This window comes from Dryobates pubescens, chromosome 17 (genome assembly GCF_014839835.1).
Source record: "Dryobates pubescens isolate bDryPub1 chromosome 17, bDryPub1.pri, whole genome shotgun sequence".
Taxonomy (NCBI): Eukaryota; Metazoa; Chordata; class Aves; order Piciformes; family Picidae; genus Dryobates; species Dryobates pubescens.
Window position 1 is genome coordinate 16034132 of NC_071628.1, and position 24581 is coordinate 16058712.

Below are 24581 nucleotides of genomic sequence, written 5' to 3' on the forward strand. Positions count from 1 at the left end.
ACCAGCAGCCCTGTATTTTAGCAGGGCTGTGCAATAGCCATTCTACAATATATGTACATCTTACTACAGGGAAGAAAACAGGTTTGACATTCTCATAGGAAAGAACTGCAAGGTGATTTGAAGAAGTGAGAAACAGTATCTGCAGAGATTTTGTTGTTGTATTTTTTAATGTCTTTTATAATGGAATAAGAAATTATTTCAAAACGTTTGTCCCAGAGCCTTGGCTCTGACTTCCTGAAAGGCACTGGGCAGCTGGCATCTACTGACATTTTCCCACTGGAGCAATCTGAAATGGTGGCACCAGAAAGGTTCACAAAGGGAAATCTAATGGGAATTGTGGAGGGAGTCAAATGTTCTGCATTCCCTAAAGAAACTTGTAAAAGTCTGTTGTACCAGCAAGTACACTTGTCCTTGGGAGGCAAATACTGCAAGAGGAAGACTGATGGAGAAGTCAGGCTGCAGCAAAGACAGGACAGTAATTACTCTGGGTTTTGCTGCACTTTCAGTTATGGGAGTAAGTGGTTCTGTGTATATTGATCTGATCAGAGGTCAGTCAGTCCCCAGAAGATCTCTAGTAATGGCATCCTGTGGCTCAACTTGTCTAGTATGCAGTGTGGAGAAACTTGTTTCTCCACAGATTCTCAGAAGAGTCCATTGCTTCAGTTTAGTTTCATATGAGGACAGAAAGGGCACAGTGGTCTCAACAGCCTCACTAGACTTGCCTCCTCCCCTATACTGGATGTGGCAGCCTCTGTGATAAGGCAATCCTGGTGCAGTAGAATATCACAGTGTAGAAGTTTTCCTTGTACTTCTCAGAAGCTACAGGCCACTCAGAAACCACAGAGTGGTAGCTCTAAGAATGCCCATTTCTTTGGAGGTAATGTAATTTTCTCCTTAATTTCACAGCCAAGTAGAATAAGGCTAAAGAACATCCGGAGACTTTTCCGGACTTTTTGTAATGCTTGATTTGTCTGCTTAGTCCCCATAGCTGTACAGCCTGGGGATGGGGCATCCCAGTAGCCAGCTCTGAGTGAGTGAGAGTCACATTCTCATGGTAAATGAATAAATGGGAAGTTCTGACTAGCGGCAGGACCATCAGATGCAAGTGGAATGCTTTAGCTGTCATGCTAATCTGCAGTTTCTTGGTGGGAACAAGGCATACCTTTCCATTCAGCATCTTTCCCAGAAACCTGAATGTTTGTGAAGTTCAAAATTAAAAACTAAAAGGAGGCCTTTTTTGTAGGAACTGACTGCTTTGAGATTGGATGTCAGGTGCCAAAGACTGAGGGAGGTTTTGAACAAATAGGAAGCAGGAAACAGCAGAAACTTCACAAGAGAGCCTGCTCTGTGTCCCATCTTGTGGTCCCAGGAAAATCTGAGAAGACCAGTGCACCATGAGCTGGAGCCTTTTTGCCAAGGAAAGCAATGCAAACACATTTTCTTTTTGATCAGCAGCAGGAGTGAGCTGCACCCAAATTTCTTGCTAATTAAGCTGCTGTAGGAATTGGGAACTCGGACAGGCATACAGAGCAGGAAAACCCCCCAAAAATATGCGAGTTAATATTAGCACAAGTTACACCAACCTCATAATGAGGAACCAAAGGGAGAGGGATTGGGGCTAAGCAAAGTCATGAAAAAGGATCAAATTGTGTATGAGTTCATATACACAAATGTTTGAATACTTCTAGTGGTGGATTGTTGAGAGGCCAGTGCAGCTAAGTTCCTGCTTCATTACAGAGACAAATTGCCAAAGGAAACATTATCCGAACGGTTCTACTTCAAAGGCAAGCTTTGGGGAACTTGCGGTACTTTCAATCTGGCCAAAAACCAAGTGTAAAGTGTAAAATATACATGTTTAGGAAGTAGGACACATGCCGTTCAAGACAGGCCTTTCCCATGCTCTCAGACCAGTGCAGCTTCATTTGATGTGCAAATGCATGATGTGTGATCTGTCCTGGCAATGTGCTGCCTGCCAGCAGCACAAACATTTCACAAGCACCCTTTTGGGTTCCTTCAGCCTGCTGTGTGTGCACAGCCTCCTTGGCCACTTCTGCAGCTGGAGCTTTTCTTACAATCTGTTGATGTTGTGGTTGCACAATCCAGGTTTGTTTAGCAGGTCTCAGAGAGAAATTCCAGGCAAATAAAAACACTTAGAAACTAGCCTGGAATTGTAGGATTTGATGTTAGGTACTAGGATTAAATGACAATACAAGGAATGGTTACAGTAATGCACTGGGAAACATATCAGTAATGCAGAACTGATTGATCCTTAAGGCAATTTGTCCTGCCAGATGTTCCAGCCATCCTGGGCATTGGAGACTTTGGGACATTACAGCTGATGACAAGGGCCCTCCATACTTTTTTCATAAATGTCATCTAAAATCAAGTGAAACAACGTTCCCTAGAGTGCTTCCTGGCACTGGAGACACAGCCAAAAATGTATGTGCCATGTACAGTACAGGATGGCCTCTGCTCTTTGATGCAACTCATCCCTTGAACTAATGAAAAGTAGTAGTGCTCACCACAGAGAAGCAGTGGATCATGGGTGCTTGTGTGGCTTGTGTGAATTTAAATCTGTTGATATCAGAAAAAAATAGCTGTGTTCTTTATAATGCAATGGGGCTCTGCACTACCTGTGCTAGGGGGAGGAGTTCAGTTTTAGCGAGGGTTCAGCTGGCTGAACTGTTTTAGAATTAACAATTCTTACTATCCAGTAGATGGGCTTTTTCTCCCTCCTCTAACAGGAAACTCAGTGGATTGGGCACATTATGCAACAGCTGTAGTGACCTATCCCAGTTGTACCAAGAGGGAAGTCACCCTTGTGCTGCTACTCACTATCTTTGGGACAGATAGTCATATGTATGTGTGTGCAATGTTGAGGCCTCCATCTTAGATATTGGAGCACTCGGCGCTAAGCACCACCCCAGTGTAGCAGCTCTTCACCACTAACATGACTGAACCTGCACTACAGCCAGCTGTAATAATCTGTTGCTTGCGTTAACCTTGAATTCCAGTGTGTCAGTTCTGGTCCTCTGAGAAAAATTAGGCAAGTGCTTATTGAAACCAGCATCCCAGCACTCCAGATTGTGCTGTGTGGAAGAGGAAAGTGGGATGCCAAGCCCTAGTAGTAGCATATTCAAGCCACACTTTAGTCACATGAAATTATACCACTACTCTCACAGTAGTCGAATCTAGCCTGTTAAGCAGCCCAACTTTAGCATGAAGTCCCCCGCTTTGATTTAGAGGTTCCTGGCAGGGCCACACATAGTTCCCTGATACCTGTGTGCTGTCAGTGGACACAGAAGAATTACTGAACTATGTGTTTAAATGAGGATGAGGAAGAAAAATGTGTTTTATGCAGCTGTAGTGTAATGTGCTGAGAAAGGTCTGTTTTGAATGGGTTGGGAATGCTGATGGCACAGAGGCGCTTCCTGATAGAGCACTGTGAATATCAGTCATTGTGGTATGAAGTTGTTATGAGAAAAATAACTTCCTGTGTTGATGGACTTAGCATGCAGTGAAAGAGCAATGTATGGATGCAAACGTAAGGTGGTTGTATATGGCCTCTCCAGAGCTGTAGATGCAACCATGCAGACATGAGTAAACAGTACAATGTATTGCTTGTTTTTGACTTCCTCTCTAGCTAAACTGGTGCCCTGAATTCAGTTATTATGGGTTCTGTTTTTCCCAAGACAGAACTGAGAAATGAGAGGAAAGTGTAACACAATGCCTCTGTGGGAAGGAAGGGAAACAGTGGTGTTTGCATGCTGCTCAGGTGGTATCAGTATCTATCGCTTTGCCTGAAGGGCACAGAACTGAAATACCTTTAGCCTTTCTTCCCATCTTTTTTTTTCCTCAGGAGAAATTCATTTATCCATCAATTTACTTTTAATGACTGGTGTTCCACAGACTGCTTATTTACTATGGACTTAAATTTGCTGTCCTTGTTTTCACGGGTTCCGAAACAACCTACCTTCCTTCATTTTGCTTTCAGGAAAGGACTCCATTGCTAGTGCCTACGTGACTGCTTGGAGTGGTGAGATAGGTTGCAGACAGGTCAGAGAGAGACAGGGCATATGGTTAAGTGCTAATTGTCCACTCACAGTCCAATGACAAGAGTGTTGTCCCTGCCACTAGTTAAATAGAAATTAAACTGCTAAATATATTCCTGGTATCCCAGACTTTCAGGAACAATACTCCTTTTTGAGAATGCAATTTCACTCCTGTTACTAAGTTTTATTCTCTTTTATCCCATCTATTTTAGTCAAATTACTTTATCGTGATTACCTGTAGAGTGCTGATTAAACCAACAGTAGTATTCTGGGACACTGAGGTATAACCATTGCTTGCTGCACAATGAAGTTTCTTGGCCCTGTTAACTCCTGGTGCCTAGGCACCATTTCAAAGAGGCATGCTGTTTCTGGAAGTGGAAGTAACCCTGAAATAAAAGGATTGCTTGGGGGAGAGTTATATAGAGTACCTGACCATGTGAATTTTTACAGGCTGTCAAATAATATTCAGTCTGTCATTCTCCTGTTTTAGCATTTTGAAATTAAAGACGAGTAGAATATCACTCTCTAAAAGACTGGAGTGTTAATGTCATCATCTCTGTGACTCATCTACTACAGAAAGAAAAGGCATCATGGGTTTTTTTTAAACATTATCCGAAACTCAAGCTGTGATGCAGCAGTTTGCAAGGGTACCCCACTGGTTCTGATGATTTCAGACTTTCCCCCATAGCTAAACTTTAATGACCATGAGGGTGAGGATGAACTTTGGCTATGACCTAGATCTGCAGTTCACAAGTGTTTTTCATACAGCTGCAATAATATTCCAGAAAATGTAATTGGCCTTTTACTTCATTCACTTTTGCAAATGAAAATAAAGCTACTGTGAGAGCAGATCTTTTGCTAAGAAAATATTGTTTTAAATATTTTTATAGCTCTGTCAACAATAAAGGAGTCTCACAGTCTAAAGTCTTTCTCTAAACCTTTTTAATGGAAAAAACTTCATAGAAAATATCCTTTTACTTTTTTAATAACATATAACTATATACATGATTAAAAACTGTAACAAAAAGCTGCAGGGACTGGAAGAATGGTGTGTTGGATCCATGCAGATGGTGCATTTAAAAAAGGATTTCACAAATCCATGTACATCAAATGGAGCTGCAGTGAGTGACGGGGTTGAATAAAATGGCAACTCTACATTACTTTCCTGAATGTACTGGGAGTACAGCACAGACATACAAAATACACAAAGGGAATACAAAAGAATACACGGTGTAAATGCTGTTAGCACAGGAAGTTTCTCTTTTAAGTAAATAGGAGAAAATAAGTAAATTCTCCTTTTTCACATTTTATATTGTTGTTTAAAACATAACTAATCTCTTATTTTCTGTATTTGGTTCTTTCTTCACTCTGGCAAACTACAGAAGAAATACATGGCATTTGCATTTAACAACTCAGGAATATTTTGATTCCTTTCCATGTTTGTGAAGGTACTGTCATTTCTGAGTAACATCATGTATACCTATTGCTCTAAAAACACATACACAGTCGGACAGGAGTTAGAATGTCAAAATACAAAATATTGAGGACCACCACACTAGAAAGTGCTGGATACTCTTGTTCTGATCCAGCAGTATGTTTAAGGACACACACAACTTCACATCTAAGAAGAATTCCTTGGAGAGTAAAGGAAGTTAAGAACGTGCAGAAATGATTTGCTGATCAGGCCTGGAGTTTTCAGCAGCTCGTTGTATAGACTCTGCAGCTAGAAAAACTGTTACACCTGAGGCCATAATTATGTTCTTCAACCCCAAATAGTGTACCTACACATTGTAGATTATTCACTGTACTTTAAATTTCCATAATTCTAAGTTAAAAAATAAAATGAAACCTCTTTAAAAGAAGACTGGGGAATCAATGAGCCTTGCAGCTGGAAAGAAGAAAGAGATAGTGTTCAGTTTGTTAGTCACAAGTCGGAAGAGACTCTGTAGGCAGCAGGTAATAATGTGGCAGGTTTTAAACACCTCACTTCTAAAAGAACTTGCTCATATTTTCGCCCTGGGCCAAAAGAAAAAAAATAAAAAAGACATAACTGAAAAGTCAGTACTACCCAGTAAGCTCACCTGAGGCTCACAAGCACAGTGAGGACAGCAAGCCATCATTCAGCAAGAAAATAGTCAAGCCTACTTCTTGTCAGGTGGCCTTTTGCTGAGTTCTTCCTACTTAGTAATTCCCGGTGTAATCACTGACAGTTTAATAGTAGACAAATAAATGGAGTCTGTGTGTGCATGTACTTGCTTTTTAAAAAGTGAGAGCAACAACAGTAACGACAACAAAACTAGACAAGCAGTGAAAGCTGAAATAGCCCGTGAAGCCTCAGGATCTGTTCCTGTTCTTCTTAACACCCTCCCACCCTATCTGGCCATGCTCTTTTGGCAGGCAGGTAAAACCTTTCAAGTTCAAGTAAGAGAGGGACGATTTTTCCTTACAGCAAGACATAAGGTAATTATGAAAATAAACTCTGAAAACCAAATTGCTGTGGGTCCTGGAAGCCAAATCTCTCTACTAAGTATTTGCATTTCATTGTCCATATAGTGGTTTGATTCCCTCCCTAGCTTGACCTCTTTGTGTGAGCATGCTAATAGGAAAGTTGCCAGTGCACCATTTTTTTGGCTTGTTAAAGTTCAGAGTCTTTTATTTCTTTAAGAACATCAATGATACTTCTTTATGTGGTTCACTGCTAGCATTTTGGGTAAAATCTGGCTTAAAAAGTTCTGATTGAAACTAGAATGTTAGTACAATGCAGGTCTGTTTGAGAAGGCAGTCTGAAAGGAGTAAGAATTACTTTGTTTATTTGAAGAAGGGATAAAGGTGTGTGTGCATGCATTTGCATTTAACAGTTTTACAGCTAGAACCATTATTAAATTATGGCCAACAGCAATGTTATCTCTTGTACCATTAGTTTTATAAAGATGTAATGATTCTCCAGAGAGTTTTATGAAAACATGCAGAGTTGGTTTGCATTACCTACACAGTTATGTGCCCAGTATATATGTTGCAACCTAATTTCTTAAATATATATTGTGTAACACTTTTCATTCCTGAGTGCTGGTCTCCATAAGGAATAGAGGGTGGTATCATGTGCTCTTCTGCACACTGTGGTCCTTCATCATTTTAGGAGTTCTTCTGAGGGATCTTTATTGTCACAGTTTTAACTTCAGAATATTCTCTCAATCCGCATTCACCCCTAAAAAACAAATAGTAGCATCATCTTAAACCAGACCTTAATTTGTTATTAAGCAGAAGTCTGCAAAGTGATTCCTTGATAAAGTTCAGATATAACCTAAAATTCTCCTTGAAGATTCTCCCTTTCAATGGCCCTGTGCAGAATTTAATGCCAACGGCATACAGAATATTTCTGGGGAATTCCTCAGAACCTTCTTCTAATGACTGTTGCTTTCAGAATGCAGTGGATGGACTGCTGCTCAAAGCAATCAACCCCCTCTGTATGCCCTTGGTGTTGTATAACAAAATGGGGGGAGGAGCTCCTGTAACCTTCCTTGGAAAGTTAATTCATTTGGGCAGATGTATCAGTATTTACCACCATTACATTCCACCTGCAGTTTTGAAAATGTTCTGGTGTGTGTGTTGGCTTGGTGAGCCTTATATGTGATAGAATGGTTGATGTTTGACTCAGACTGATGATAGGCATTTTAAGATTTACCAGAGTCTAAGTACATGTGGGGAAATGTATTAGTAAAGATTTTTTTGACATGTGAAAGGTTCCCATTGATATGGAGCACCCACCCACAGCTTTCAGTAGTAGATTTGTTTCCAAAGAATGACCAAGACTCAGATGGTCCAAAGAACCATTCCATTGGCTCAGTGGAAGCTGTCACCGGGGGCCACTTGGAGCCCAATAACTAATGCTAGTAAGCCTGTTTGTGTGAAAGTTCCTGCTTGTTTCCATAGGGCCGCAGCGTGGCTCCAGACACCTGTTGGACACATTTTTGCAAGTCAACCTAGCCTAGAGTAGCCAGTGCCTTTAGGTATGTTCCAACTGCCCTTTAGTTTCTTGTCTTGGTCTGGCAAACAAAATTCGATGTATTTATTGTCTGTTTCTCCAGCTCAAAGCTTTTGTTTCTTACACATTTGTTTTCTGGCCAAAAGTTTGAAAGTGGACAGCTCTGATGAATTCTAATGCAAGCGTTTTTCAAAAGTTAACTCATCTTCTTACTCAACAAGGGCAGTTTTTTTATTCCAGACATTGAGAGCAGAAGAGTCAGTGTGTGTGTGCTCAATTAGAGGACTCACTTGTCCCCACAGCCTAATAGAGGGAATTAGGGAGCAATAACTTCCTGTTCTGTGAGCATTTTGGGTCGTCTTGGATTACAGCTGGATATCAGGGTGAGAACAAGAGCTTGTGAAAACGAAGGAGCCCACAGGTCAGGTTTGTGTGATGCTCTTCCCCCTGGTTGTGTAGGTATGAGGAAGGGGAACAAATTGATCTTTAGAAAGAAATATTACATACTGTCTTTCCTCCTTCAGTCCAAGATGGGAAAAAAACAAGAAAAAGAATTATAACTCCAAGCCATTCTCCTGCTGGCACTGCTCTGTCTCAGAGCTACCCAGACAACAGTAATTCCTATGACATTAGAGGATGGTTCTGAAATAGAACAGTACCTCCTTCCTTTGAAGATTTTTGGAGAGACACTAGAATGGCCACATGTGGCTATCTGGGATGAGTCACCTGCTTTTCAGTTACAGGAGTTACATTTTACCCACTCAAGTAGTGATAAGTTTTTTAAAAGTGTGAATGTGGAAAAACCCACCTCTTTTTGACTCTCTAATCAACACAAGAATATTTTAAGTAACCTCAATGTAAATAAAGTTGTTTTGTATGTATGAGTTCTAGTTCTCTACTGGCATGCACATATACCCTGCTACATTTTGTGGGAGTGTAAAATAAGTATAGCAGATCTCAGCTTTCTGTGTCCATTTTTCCCCATGTGTGATAAAAATCTGTGAATTTAAAGGCAGGAACAAAACAAGTCCCAGATAGTACAGTGCTAGCACAGACAGCACAGTGTCACAGTTATGATCTGGCTTAGCAATGACACACATATATAGACACTTTCTTGTCTCTTTTTTCCTTTGTTCTTTAACTGCCTGACAACATTACTTATGTGTAAAATGGATCCCTTAAAACAGGGATCTAAGAAACTGTACCATTCTAATTAAAAGTACGCAGATATTAATGCAGGGAAGAAGAGGAATTAGAAGGTGATATCTGATCAAAGAGGTTCTGAAAGGAGTAAAATAATTAGTCCTAAGTAGGTTTTCAGGCATCTTTGAGAGATTACTGCCACTCCAAACATTTATTGTTTATGATGAATATTTTAAAAGCTGTAGAGGGGAATCAAAGCATACAACTACCCTAGGTTTTTCTATAGAAATTGGGGTGGTGCCTGCTTTCTCCCCACTTTCAAAAAGCTCTACAATACCAATATGTGAATATTTTGGTTGCAGTCAACCTCCCTGAAGTCAATGGGGTCATTCTTGGGTGTCAAGTTACTCATGTGCTCTATCGAGCTTAGTAGTTTTAGAATATTTTCACAATGATAAGAGTTAGATGAGCTGACATATTTATGGCCAGTGTGAGATCACCTCATAACTCATGAATGTGAAGAATAGTATGAATGTGTTATTCAAAGTACTCCCTAATGAGGAAAAATATTTCAGACTACATAGAGCGTATTTTATAGATCAAGTTGTATACTTCAACATATTTAAACTTTTAAAGAGTTTGACTTTCCTTCAGTTTTACTGCTGAGTTTGCCATTAGCCATGGGCTATTTTGAAAGCTTAGGTGAGGCATATCTGGTATACATGCCTCCTGCACAGAAATTAATAGAATCCTTTGTATGAGTAACCAGTCTGGGGCTGATGCAATTGCTAAACTTCCTTGTGATTGTAAGGAGAATTAAAAACTGCTAAGATTTTAAATTAGGTACATGGGACAGTATTTGAGCATGGAGCTCCATTTCAAAATATTTGGCACTTTGTTCTAAGTGGAATAAGAGAATACAGAAAGCTTTGTAATGGAAGGTGAATTTTTGAAAGGAATGTAAACACACTTGTCTGTCCTTCTCTAAGCCTGATTTTATTTAAAATAGTTTATAAACCTGGCAGAGATAGATAAGATTTCAATAAAATTCAGATGCACCTAATATTAATAAAACTAGGAAAAAGGAAAATAAGGAAAAAATAACAAAAGAGGCAAAATATATAGCAGAACAGCTCTCAAACAGGTACACCAAAACAGTCAACAAGCACACAGCAGTACAAAAAAGGAGAATCTTACCATGTAAATCAATTGCATTTAGAAAGGGTGATGCCTATCAGTCATATTACATTATGCCCTGATCCTTAGATGGGAATATTTCCTGATCTTAATTTGTATGGAATGGTTCACTGTTTCTTATGTTGTAGAGCTGAAAAAAGTTTAGAACACAGCAGTGTAATACTTACATCTCTCTCCCATTGCCAGACATTTTGAATCCTCCAAAAGGACTTTGGGCATTTAAGGCATTGTAGCAATTGATCCTGTAACAGGAAGAGGCATTAAGTCCCAACTGTGATGTCAAACAGACATTTGGACAACTCAGGGAGAAGCTGAAACTTGTGAAGCTAAAGACACTATACCTCTTAGTAATAACAAACACGTCATGTTAAAAAGAAATGAGGGAGTTATGACACAAACCCAACAATCTGCTTCTTACAAGGAGAATGTGATTTTGCATGTGAGGACTGGAGGAGGGCACCAAACACTTGGACCAGCTTCAGTATTGAACTCTTAATCTGCTGACAACCCTCTGTGTCAGAGCTATTAGATTAGAATTTGTCCTTTTTCTCCCTGATTTCTCAAGAATCTTTAGTTTACCCAGGCTTGACATACCAAATTGCAAACTATTAAACTCTGTAAGTGGCATTACCTATTTCTAAGGACTAGAGAGGTGTCCACTCAGTTAAGGAACTGTTGTAGAAAGTACACGATTCATTGTGACTTCAGCATAAACCTCACAGGATTCCTCTGCTCCACAGAAAGGATTGTTTATAATCTGTTTTGTTTGTTTTCAGTAATGCCATTCAGCAGTGTGACTGCCATGCTAATGGCAAGCCAGGTGCTTTCCAATTTCCAATAGTATTCTCCTTCAGGGAGCAGTCACAACAGTTCCCTACAGCTGTTCCATATCTTGGCTAGTGATTTACCACTAGGATGGTCTAGATAAACACTGCTCAGACAAGAGTACAAAACTGAGGTGTCTTAATGATAGTGAGTCAAACTTTCTATCTCCAAGAGCTGAAGTGTGATAACTTTTGCCTTACCAGACTGTCCCAGCCTGCATTGCTGAAGAGACTGTCAGGGCCTTGTTTATGTCATTTGTAAAGACAGCAGCTACCAATCCAAAATCAGAATTGTTGGCTCTCTCTATAACTTCATCCATGGTTTTAAATCTCAGTATTTCTTGAACAGGTCCAAAAATCTACAACAAAGATTAATCATTAATTAATAAACCACTCCACTCAGAACCATGTAGTTCATGTTTTGTTCTGCTTTTCAAACTGTCTTTTCTCTCCTGTGGTAGTCTTTATGAATTCCCACAGCAACATTTAATAGTGATAACAGTTGTCTGTAAAACTATGAATTTCTCAAAGCAGTTGACTCAATGGTGAGGTCTGAGACTTTATAGTCAATGGAAAAATATTAGCTTCTTCACCCAACAGATGTCATAAGTTGCTTTTTTCTTTTCCATTCTTTCTTTTTTTTTTTTTAAATCTAGTGGTAATTTTCACTGTAAACCAAAGGGAAAAAAGGTCCTACTTAGGACATTATAAAATGATGTTGCCCATGTGTGTGCATACCTCCTCCTTGGCAATCCGCATGTCATCTGTTACGTTGGAAAACACCGTAGGTTCAATGAAGAAGCCCTTTCTTCCCAGCCCTTTACCCCCACATTCAAGTTTTGCTCCTTCAGTAATGCCACTTTGAATCAGTTCCAAGATCTTGTTGTATTGTTTTTTATCAATCTAAAAGAAAAAAGAAATCATTTGACTTGCATCCTGTGCGTTTGACAATCACGTCAAAATTTGCTCTTTTAGGCAAGTTATGTCCCAGCAAGTAGACTTATGTTTATATTCACTACTCTTTGAGCTGGAGATCCCAAAGATCTATAAATAGCTGCTGACTGTAACCTAGGAGTCAGTTGCCTTACGGGCATGCTTCCTGATGTATATGGCTCAACCCACATTCTTGCTAAGAAATCCATACGCACAAACAAAGCAGATTATTTTTTGTCCCATGTTAACTTCCTGAACATGGTATAAACCCAGATGTTTATTAATGGCAGAAACAGTTTCCAATTCTGCCCATCTTTTGCTTAGAATTCCTGTCTCTCTAGTGGTCTGCAAGCACAATTGCAATTGTAGACAATCCTTAAAATTAAGTGCCCACAGAGACTGAGAGCTTCTCACAGTTTACAGCTGTATCTTCAGGGCTGAAGACCAGAATCTTGTTGTTAAAGCTGGGAGACTAACTTGGTGATATTTAAGATGAGAGTTTTTAGTTAACTTGAAACACTTCCAAGCTGCACTCCATTAGAATTTTAATCTTTAAAATGTTTTTCATGTCAGCTACCATGAACCGTGAATGAGTATGCCATAACTGACCTCTGTCATAGTAGAGTTTAAATGTTTGCAGATACCTTTTGGGCTGCAGAGTAGAAGCTTTATTCCTTTACCTGTGGGCCTTGTTCTGTAGTTGGGTCAAAAGGACTTCCCACAACTCTCCTCTTTGCACGCTCTACACTTCTTCTAACAAACTCTTCATAGATGGATTCTTCCACATAAATCCGTGAGCCTGCAGTACAGCATTGACCTTGATTGAAGAAGACCCCTTGGTGAGCTTGTTCCACAGCATAGTCCACTAAAAACCAAGACAGCATATGTTGCTGTGAAACTTCATAGACACATTTGCTATGCACAGTGTCATGTGTAGTGAGCAAATCAAAACATACTATTGGGTGTTGGGTCATAATGACTAATTTAATTTTGTGTCATAATCCCTGTGAAAACATGGAGGGCTTAAATGTACTTAGAGTTGTTTCCCAGCCCCCCATTTATTCCACCCTAGGCACAGTAATGCTAGAGGAATCTTAGGAGCATTACAGCTGTTTCAGAAACACTAGACTGCAAGGGACCACTTGGCACTTCAGGCATTGTTAGGTGAAGGAGGGTCCACAGGTAATAAATTCCACATGCCATCTCATAACACAAGCCACAAAATATTGCTTAATAACCAACTGCAAAAATTAAATCAAGACAATGCTTTAGCAGTCTATAGGATTGGGATATGCAAGAACAACTTCAGCAGTAGCAATAGAGGACACAGTCTCAGGCTGCGCCAGGGGAGGTTCAGGCTGGATGTTAGAAAAAAGTTCTATACAGAAAGAGTGATTGCACATTGGAATGGGCTGCCTGGGGAGGTGGTGGAGTCGCCATCACTGGAGGTTTTTAGGAGAAGACTTGACGGGGTGCTTGGTGCCGTGGGTTAGTTGCTTGGGCGGTGTTGGATTGGTTGATGGGTTGGACGCGATGATCTTGAAGGTCTCTTCCAACCTGGTTTATTCTATGTATGTATTCTATGTATATCTAAATTATCAGCTGAAATATCCACTATCCAAGGAGAGAGGATCCACTTACACATTCAGATCTGGGTGCAATAGCTGGCTAGTCAAGAATGCTGAATTCATCTTTAATTAGGGATACCCTGCAGCACTGTAATCAGCTGTTGCACTTTGGAACACTGTTTAAAGTATAATCTTTTATGGAATGAACAGAGCAACAGTGGTTTTCTTGCAGCACATTTTAGACAACTTCATCTAACAGAAACATCTTATTCTGCCCTCAGCATGGTCTTGAAATCTATTTATTTTGGGTGTTCCTTGGACCACATTCAAATTTTCCCAGGCATCTCCATAGAGACTGAAAACACTAGTGGATAGAACTGATTAACTGATGCTTCTTCCTCTATTGTTAATGCAGTTTTCACCATGAAAGGGTCTAACCATTCTTCTCTGGGTATTTTGGTGCTATGAACTTTCATCAGCTCTGTCATGCTTTCCACTAACTTTTGGCACACGGCATTCCTCAAACAGAACAAATAGCTCTTTTGGAATGGTAATCAGATTGTCTGCTGTTCTTAAATAATCAGAGCTTCAAAGTCTGAATCTCAGGTCAAGTGCTGCTGCTTGTAATTATGAAAGGGCCAGAGAGCTTTAGTATGATATACTGTGGAACAGACAGTCCTGAAGGAGACTATGCTCTCCTCTGTGTCCTGGTAATCCCCTTGTTGCCTACAACATCTCCCTGGGTCCTCAAACTTATTTGGCAGATATGGCAGGTCACAGATACACAGCTCTGTGTGGCAGCTTGGAGCGATTGTCCTTCCACTGTGGAAAACCGTAACACAGACCTGCCCTCAGCATATATCAGTCTGCTAGAAGTGTTCAGGTGATCCAGTCTGAGTTAGTAGATTAGGAACATTAGAGATACGGTGATTTCTGGTGGGAGATGGAGATGAGTAGGTGAGGTAGATGGCTGTAACATCTGAGTCTGTCTGCAGCTGACAGGAGCCTTTTGAGCTTACCAGGATGGCTGTGACTGTAATGCCCCCAGCCTGGAAAAGCATTTCTATGTAGAAAAGCTGCTGAAAGTTCTACCACTTTCCCCAATCTTTCAGACACAGGTAAGTTGAAAATAAATACAGGATTCTAACCAAGTATTGTAATTCATGCTATTCAGAATCATTGCTTTATTAATTTTCTCCCTTGAAATTCAAAGACCACATCTTTATATGTCTATGTATTTAGGTTACAAAGTTCTCAGAAAATACACTGGGTACAGGGTGCCTGCACACAGCCTGAAACAATAGCTCAAACCAAAGTGTGAACTGTCCCATTGATCTTAATGGGGTGTTAACCTTAAATCCTCCTGATGACAACTTAGATGTCAACATTTTTAACTATTTAATTGCTGAACACTTAAACAGAAACACACAGTTTGTGGTTTTATGCTGTCCTAAGTGGCTGTCCTGTACCTTCTCAGGTGCCAAAAATCTCAGCTGCATAACGTCATTCAGCTGGCAAAACCTTCAGCTCCCTGCTGACGGTGGCAATGAGGATATTTCAATACCCAGTTCTTCACTGTGACATTTTTTTCTTAAAGGAATAATCTTAGCTTATAGCCACTATCAAAACAGATTAATAAAGGTATACTGCACTGACTAGATTAGCAACTCACATGTAAATTAAAGCCCTCCCCTTTCAGAATTGTTGTGAAGCAAAAAAATTTACAGAATTTCTAGATTTAAAGCACTAAACCACCTTCCTGCAGAGTTTAGGATGACAAATGTATGACCATGACTATGAGTAACACCGTTTCTATGTGCTTGGTTGTAACTTTGTCAGTTTTCTTGATGTCTGTGGATCTGTGGGTTCAAATGGTGTATTTTCATAATAAATATCACACCTTAGGCTGCTGCTGTGAGATTACAAAGTGCAATTAGATACAGCTACATTGGACAATGTCACTTTGTGTAGAATATATGTCCTAAAATGGAAATAAATAAATAAAATAAAATAGACATCACTTGAATATGCTTTTAAGGAAAATACGGAAGTGCTGACTTACAGTCTGCATCTGCAAAAATAATGTTTGGGCTTTTCCCACCCAGCTCCAGTGTAACTCTCTTCAAATTACTCCTTCCAGCTGCTTCTTGGATCAGCTTTCCAACCTGAAAGGAAATGGAGACACGTTTTACAGGCAATGTAGTCATACAGTTCACTTCAACAGCCAGTGTTGGCTGTCACTAGAACAGAGCTTTAAATAATCCAGCAGGTTCTTCAAGCCAAACAGCTTCCCATCATCAGTGGACAGCTTCCTAGGTTTTCTAGAAATGAAGAAGTGCTTGTACCCTTCACCCATTTGTATCTATGCTGAGACCCTGATAACCTGGCTAAGTGCTTTCTTTTAACTAGGACATATTTTAAGGCTGCAAAGAAAATTATATGTGAAGTGAGATGACAGTGAGCTCAGACTGTTTTTATCCACGCAGTACTCTAGCCTCTATATCAGTTTTCTTGTTCTAAGGTCAGGTGAGTGAGATTCCTTGCAGTAAGGGGTTAATGGATGAGAAGCTGAACATCTTCGAGAACTGAAGGCAATCTGTTGGAGAAAGTTAAGTTACCACTGGAGTAATCAACAAGCAAATGAAACAGAAACCAGGGCTCCCACAGAAAAAAAAATAATCCAAAACAAATCAAACCCCCACAGGATAATGAAAGAATTGTCAACCACTTACTGTACCTTTGTACTGGTGATACTACAGTTGAGCATGACTGAGGTTATTTCTTTAAAACAAACCTGTGTTTTGATGGAATGGAGTGTCGACATTATCACAAAATTCCTTGCATTTCCCCTTAATTGGAGCCGATTTTATTGCTATATTTGACTGAGAGCCAGGAGTGAACATGAAAAAGGACTCTATCTGCCCTCCACCCCCACCACATAAACTGAGCATGTCATCTGAAAATTCCAGTCTCTCAAACTGTGCTGAAAAAGTACACTGGAAACCAGTGAGAGTGCCAGTGCCAGCCAACACCATTTACACCTTCACTACCTTGAACCTCCCTCTTCCAAGGAGCAACCACCACCTCTTTCCCTTCAAAAATTCATAAAGAGCATAACAGCCCAAGAAGCCCAAGCTATGTGTCTAGCTCACCATCTCTCCACCTTCCATTCTACCACTTCAATGCCAAAAATCTTGTCTAAGTAAAGATTTTGAAAGGATTCTTTGCAAACAAATGATTGGCAAATATGCAAGCCCAAAGATGCCCTGTATGGCAAATATTAATGTCCACAGGGCTCCGAAACAACGGGCTTCATTTGGAAAAGTATGGTGCAGAATATTGTTAATACAGGGAGGCTGTTGTCAAGTTTCCATGTATAAACTTAACAGACAGCTTCACTGTGTCCTTCCAGTTAGGAATCAGTGTAGACCTCAGGATGGCAGGGCTCATGCTGTTCAGAACTTTTGCTCACTGTGCTCCTATTGTCCCTATGCACTCATAGATTGAGAAAAGTCTAAGCGAAGGCACCAGTGCTGTGATTATTTAGTGACAAAGGCAGCCTTTTGTGACTGACCCTCTCTTTATGGAGAAAGACAGCATGAAAGGGATAAGTGATAGTGTTGCAATCTGCATGGTCTTCAGTACATGCTTCCTGCTGAGTCTCAGCTATATCTGTGAGCTCCCAACAGGCAACACAGCCTTGTGAGGAGCACTGGAAGAGAGGACTCCCCCACTGATAATGGAGCTGTGCGATTATTCAGCAGGAATGTTGGCAGAGAAAGCCCTGACTCCCCATCCGTGTTTTGAATAGGCTTCAAGATTGATATCAGGAGTATCCCTGGATAGCTTGTGAAGTGCCCTAACCTTGTAAGCAGCACGGAGGGTGAGGCAGATGTAATTTGGCCCATTTCAAAGAAAACAATTTGTTATTCACAATAACAACAACAAGAATAAAGAATCATTTTGTGGCACCCCTGTACAAAAAAACCCCACCAAATCCAAACAATTATTTGATGAATAGTCCTGGACTCTCAACTGTATGACATCAGGCACTGAGAGTGTATCATGATACAAAACGTTTGATTGTTGCCTCTTTATGCCTTCTGTGTTTGGAAGTTTAATGTCCTCTTTCAAGGATTTACACAGGCACATTTTAAATACTCTGTGCAGAAATTCAAAACAGTCTGTTGCCTTTTGTGTTCTCCTGATTTTCTGGTTTCAGACAGAAATCAATCTTTCTAAGTGGTACAGGTGGGTTGGCCTGTTACTGTTAAAGCACCACAAGTCTCACAAGTCAAAAGCAAACCCCCAGGTTTTGTGATACTTTCTCTGCAGCTGTGTCAGAATATCTGTCTTCTCCTTGCTCTAAGTCTTTGATTGCACATTAAAGTCACCAGGGAACACCTGAATGTAGGGGAACACTAGTCCAGCTGAACAACAGGTATTTTTCTTGCATGCTGCTACAGACTGTGAAGGTAAGGCTGCACAGGAAGCTATACAGATGAAAATATTCCACAAACAGTGCAAAAATTGACAGAGAAGGCATACATCTTCAGTTACATAGGCTTTTTAAGTAGCTGGGCTGCTCTGGTCCAACTGTTACACCTTTCTTGGGATACTGCTAGAATAGCTGAAGAACAGTAAGTGGTTTAAGTTACAAGAGATTAAGTTTTGAGGAGATGGCACGATCAGACAGAAATTTTCTGTTTTCTGGAATTGCAGTTTTCATTGTCCAGCCATTGAGGCATTGGGTGTCAGTGCTTTGACAAAACCTTCAAACCTATTCTGCAGCTTACTTTGTTGTTGTTGTTTTGGTTTGTTTTTTAAATTCCAGCTTGCATGCAGAATCTTTCTCAGAAACGTTTTAGGGCTGCATGGCATGTTCAGGGGGTGTCTTCAGCAAAGACAAGTGAATTTTGAAATACTGACATGAAGAAGAGCAGCTTTATTTGACAGTGTAATGCCCTGTGTGAGAAGCAGCCCTGAAAAAGAGCATAGTAAATAGTGCAGCACAAGTGAAAAGACAATCCCTTACAGAAATTCCTGGAGAGACTCCTAAGCTATAAATTGCACATTTGTTCCTTAGGTTAAATCCTGGGACTCCCTGTGGGAGCCCAGAGCTATACTGTGAACTTTGTCAGGGGTGATACAACACCCTATTTGTTTCAATTTTAAGAAGATGAATCCTTTTGACATCCATCTTTTATAGGCCTTTGCCTACAAAAGACACAACAGTTGTCCAAGAACAGCTCCCTAAGCTTTACCAAACCCATCAAGGAAATAAAAGGGAAACAGCTACTTTTAATTCAGGAGGCACAAGCTGCCCAAGATATGATGGAAAAGATAAAAGCAGAAGCAGGAATAAATGACAATGTAGCCTCCCTAAAAACTCCTTACATTGAACAGGGCAAGTGTGTAGCATGGTAAACTAACACACCTCTCAGAACAGGTCAAATCACCTTTAGAATTCTTATTACTAAAGTAGAAAATGCCAGGATGTAATTCTTCATGATATCTAAAACCAGCAAGAGATTGTGTGATCCAGAAGAGCTGGCACAACTCATCACTCATGCAGTAGGTAGACATTCTGTCTACATCATGTATTGTGTCATTCATCTCACTTCAGAAATGAAAGGAGAATCCTGCTGAGTAAATTAGAATCAGTGGTAGTACAGCTGTTAGCTACAAACATTTGTTTGGCATGAATCAGCCTCCACGCTCCTGTAGTCTGCTTTGATGGTCTCTCTAGTATCTTGTTGACTAATGATGAGATCATGGTTTGTTAATCTAAGTGCATAAGAAAAAACATTCTGCCAAGTAAAATGCAGACTCTTTTACTGGGGTTTATTGCAGTTGTTTACAGATCTTTTGTTTACACAGGCATCCAAACCAATTTGTTGGATATTTATTTGGGTTACTCTACAGAACTTCATGAACACAGACTTGAATCCTATCTTTAATCTGTCTGCATTTTAATGGGTGATAGTTTGAACAAAGTGGAAACCATCCACTTAGGATACATTTCTTCTTGGCCAGGGCTTCAAATGTTTTGTGTGCTATCTATAATTCTCATCTTGAGAGTGTTTAATAACTGGAGTTGTAAGCTGCTCTGATTTTGACATAGCACATTTGATTCTGAACAGAAGTTATTAGAACTCATTAAACTTTTGCAACAAGCAAAATACAATTTTCGATCCAGCCAGTGCTTAACATGCATCTATTTTAAAATGTATTACTTCTTGCTGTCCATAGTCATCTCTGATCTTAAGCCCGGAACATACTGCACCCAACTATTCCATGTGCACCAAGAACTTAGGGGTATTCAGTTCCCATTCAAAAGCAGCACACACAGAGCCCTAGCCAGACAGCTCACAGCAGTCAAAACAGCTGTATTTCCAAAGCCTGTAACTGAATTCACAGATTTGAGTAAAGGCAAATGAAGCGTAAAGCACCTTTTGATGGCTGTTTTTCTCTGCTTTTGAAGGCATCTCACTGTTGCTCCTTAACAAAAGCTCTTTCAAAAAATAAGAAAGCAATATGAAGACCCTCTCTGCATTTCTGATAGGTGTAAAAATTATCCCCTCATCAGAACTTGTCTTAACTGGGGAAGAGACTCATATAACCTCTCCTGTACTTCTGAGCTCTGCAGCCCAATATAACGCCAGATATCTTGAGTTTGGATCTGTTCTTAAGCTCAGAAAATATAAATAACTGAATTCTATTTTAACTGAGTTGTTGCTAGAATTTTTTTATGAGGAACTCAAATAGACAGGAATACATGGAACAGTGAAGAAACTGAGGTAGTGAGGGGCAGAGTAAAAGGGAAAGACATGTATAGTGAACAACTGGGATAGTGTGGGGAGCTTTACAGAACCACTCCCATGGTCCTGATGAATGAGAATTTCACCCTACAGGTAGGGACTAGAAAGATCAAGCAAAATACAAGAAGACATAATGAGATATTTAAATCAATTATGGGCTTTCAAGGGAAGGTAGGAAAGGGATAGGAGCAAGTGTTGATATGGTCAGATTGGCTGGAAGAAGGATTGGTCTTGGCAGTTTAGGTTTCATCTGATTGTGGAAGATCAGGTTAAAAACTATGTCAGCGAAGCCTGAGGAGATTGTTGTAATTAAGGAGGATCGTGGATTACCCCCGATTCACTAAAACCAAGGCAGCAAAACCAAACAGGTTTGTAAAAATGCCCATATCAAAGAAGCTGCTGAAGAGCATGAACCAGAGCAAGCAGAGAAAGCAAGGGGGCTGCTGGAATCTAAGGTGGCACAGTATTTTTAGGCTTGCTTTCGTACTTGGTATGATTTTTGTTTTCAGTGTGACAGTTGTCAAAGTGAAACTTGTAGCCTGCCGAGTGTCTGCAGAACAATTCTTGGTGAGCTGTAAGGGAAGGATTTTGAGAGCCATACATTAGGGGACTGGGAGGGGAGGGTGTTTCATAAAGAGCAGGCAGGCTATGGGATTAAAGAGCTGGCAGACTACTCTTTTTATGTGCATAAGCTAACCTATAGAAGAAGGGGTCAGAAGGAGAGGGGGAGAGAAGTGAAATCAAGCAGTGATGTACCACAGAAAGAGCTCTATGATTTTTCACATGCTATTTGAAGGGGAGTGTGTGAAAAGTAAATAGTACTACTAAAAACAATTTTCAAAGCACTATGGAACATATGAAATGGAGAGTCCAAAGTGGACCAGCATCATAGATTAGAAATCAATATCATATATTAGAAGTCACTTATGTGTGATCATTGCAGAGGCATGGGTTTGAGGCCTCACAATAGTCAGGAGGTTCAAGAGGTACTGGACTAATGCATGGATGACAAGGCCAGGACTTTCTGGCTCAGGAAGTTTTTAAATGGTTGATTACCAGAAGTTAGTTGTGAGGCTACAGCAAGGAAAGGATCACTCTACACTTGCTCTCTTCTTCTATAATCATCTGTTACTGGTCATATTGCAAGATAAGGTGCTAGGTTGGATGGATCTTTGGTGTTCCTATGTCAGGCTTTATTGAATTGAGGTTGAGAACCTGGCCTTTTGGTTCATATTTCTATGGATAGAATTCTACACATTTTGGAAAACATTAACATTACATGTTTTGTAGGAAGAGAAACCTGTTTTCTGCCTTTAAAAAAAACCCTTGCAGGAAACAGATAATTATAGTCTGGGTTTTGTAATATTTACAGGCAAATGGGCAGTATATACTTCACAGGTTAAGAGTCTGTCTTTTTTTTCCCAAAAGAACCTCATGGTGAAAACTTGAGAAAAAAAAACTATGCTTTAGGTATCTCAACTTGAAGAACCTTGCTTTTGCATTGATAGGTTTTATCATTAACTTGCTCAACTTGAAAGTATTCCCTGACTTAACTGGCACCTGGATGAAATGGGGAAATGGAAGTTAATATCATGGTGTTTGTATATCTGATGGTTATCAGACATGCACATCACTGAATTGTAAAGTTGACATGCCTCAGACTAGACCAGAGAGAAAAAATATTTTCATTATTATTCAATTAGGAATTGATATCTGTTTTGGAAAAGTCAAAGACTGTACAGTACAGCATTGTGCTTAAAATGTTACAATGTTGACTTGCTGATAAAAAATTTCAGTGTTACAGGAAATCAGAAACAATATGGAATAGTTTACACTAAATCTGAATTAAAATGTTCCATCTGTTCTTGCTTTAGGTTCTTAGAGAATTGCTTTTTCATCTCTGTAATGCTTTTCACTTCCTATTAGTAAGGCTTTTAAAGGTAGGCACTGAGTTAGTACAAAACCCACAGCTTTTGAGTTTAAATGCCTATTAAAACTAAAGCTGTCTGGAACTACAATAAAAATTTATTTTGGCTACAAAAGACAACTTTGAAACCTAACCCATCTGTATTTTTCCTCCTCCAAACACTGCAACATCCTGTATAATAGAATATTTATCTTAAACAGAGATCACATATCTTTATGAAAACAATTGTTTCAACTTAATTTATGGGGGGTACTCAGCTTATATTAAAGTTTTCAGTATTCCAGGATGCTAATATAAATTGGTTATCGGAGACATAATGCATAAAGTAATTACATAGAATTATCTGAAATCTGATGTTGCCATAGACATAGAATGTAACTTGTATATTCTAAACTAAAATTGTCTTTACAATCCTGTACAGGTATGTAATAATAGCAAAACAACTGTGTGTGTGAAAATTAGGTGTATGACTGCAGCTACATTTTACTGGTAATTTAGGCTCCTGCATGGTGACTTCCAAACTCAATTACAGGATAATTCCACCCACACATATCTAGTAGGACTGCTTGGTCAAGTGAATTTATCAGCTCAAATCAAAAATAAATTGACTCACTGTGAAGAGCAGTATCCCTGTGATCCATAAAGCCTCCCACTGCCACAAGTGGGAGTCAAACATATCAAAGATAGCCTGGATCTCTGGGGTTTAGCTCCTTCCATACAATAGTTAGTCAGATTTTGAATTGAAAAGGGCTGGGTTTAGCACTCTTTAAATATAACCAGCCTTGAAACTCCCACTGAGATTCCTTTCTGTCTGCCTTCAGACGATGAGATAAGGCCCCTTCTCCTGTGACTTCAGTCTGGAGTACCTCTATCATCCCCACCCCAACCCTGATAACAGCCAGCTTTGCACATATTTGAGAGCAAGACATGATCTGAGTTTTGAGGGATTCATTACTCTTTCTGTAGATTACTGCCTTTGTCTTCACACTGAACCTCCTCCGTAACATCTGCACCATCAGGTTCAACGATTCTAAGTGCTGGATCCTGCACTTGAGACACAACAACCCCATGCAATGCTACAGACTCGGGGAAGTGTGGCTGGAAAGCTGCCTGGCAGAAAAGGATGTGGGGTGCTGGTCAACAGCCAGCTGTGTGTGAGCCAGCAGTGTTCTCAGGTGACCAAGAAAGCCAACAGCATCCTGGCTTTTATTAGAAATAGTGTGGCCAGCAGGACTAGAGAAATGACCCTGTACGTGGCACTGGTGAGTGCTGAATGTGGGTTCAGTTTTGGACCCCTCACCGCAAGAACAGAATAAGGTGCTGGAGTGTGTCCAGAGAAGGGCAATGAAGCTGGTGAAGGGTCTAAAGCACAAGTCTGGTGAGGAGCAGTTGAGAGAACTGGGGTTGTTTAACCTGGAGAAAAGCAGGCTCAGGGGAGATCTTACAGCTCTCTGCAGCAAGGAGATTGTTGTAAGATGAGTGTTGGTCCCTTCTCCCAAATGACAAGCAATAGGGCAAGAGGAAATGGGCTTAAATTATACCAGAAGAGGTCTAGGTTGGATATTAGGAAAAACTTCACCACCAAAAACGTTGTCAAGCCCTGGAACAGGGACATGGTGGAGTCATCATCCCTGGAGGGATTTAAGAGATCTGTAGCACCTAGGAATATGGTTTAGTGGTGAATTTGTCAGTGCTGGGTTAATGGTTGAACACAATGATCTTAAAGATCTTTTCCAACCTAAACAATTCTATGATTCTATCATAGACTCATAGCAGTACATTTTTGGCCTTGGACAATCTCCTTTTCTTCCAGCACTCCTTCCATTTTTAGACCTCCTCTTCATCCTCAGTATACTTGAGTGCAGCATCAAAGCTGAAGTACATTTGACCCAGTCTGCCCCCTTCCTTTTCTCAAGTAGGCCAAGATACGCAAATTATATATGCTAAAGCAGCATTTATGTGTGCTGCAATATACATGGGATGTTCTGCCTACTTGCATGTGATTCACATCCTCATAAGCCCACAGGAAATCCCAGCAATATTTTTCCAGGCATATCTCCTGTGCTGAGGTGCCGAGCACAGCAGGGGCTGGAGGAAAGGAACCATTTCTGCTTTGGATGTACCGCAGCACATA

General features: G+C 40.2%; 1 protein-coding gene across 1 annotated transcript in view; it reads right to left on the reverse strand.

Moving 5' to 3' along the window:
* Window positions 1-4994: 4994 nt before the first annotated feature.
* The window catches only part of ALDH1A2 (aldehyde dehydrogenase 1 family member A2), a 53977-nt gene continuing 34390 nt past the window's right edge, over window positions 4995-24581 (reverse strand). Inside the window, exons 8-13 of the mRNA XM_009911235.2 lie at window positions 15762-15864; window positions 12812-12996; window positions 11937-12101; window positions 11400-11557; window positions 10542-10616; window positions 4995-7257 (exon numbers count right to left, since the gene is read on the reverse strand). Coding sequence (XP_009909537.1) covers window positions 7185-7257; window positions 10542-10616; window positions 11400-11557; window positions 11937-12101; window positions 12812-12996; window positions 15762-15864 — 759 coding nt within the window. The 3' untranslated portion in view covers window positions 4995-7184. The remainder of the gene's footprint in view (window positions 7258-10541; window positions 10617-11399; window positions 11558-11936; window positions 12102-12811; window positions 12997-15761; window positions 15865-24581) is intronic.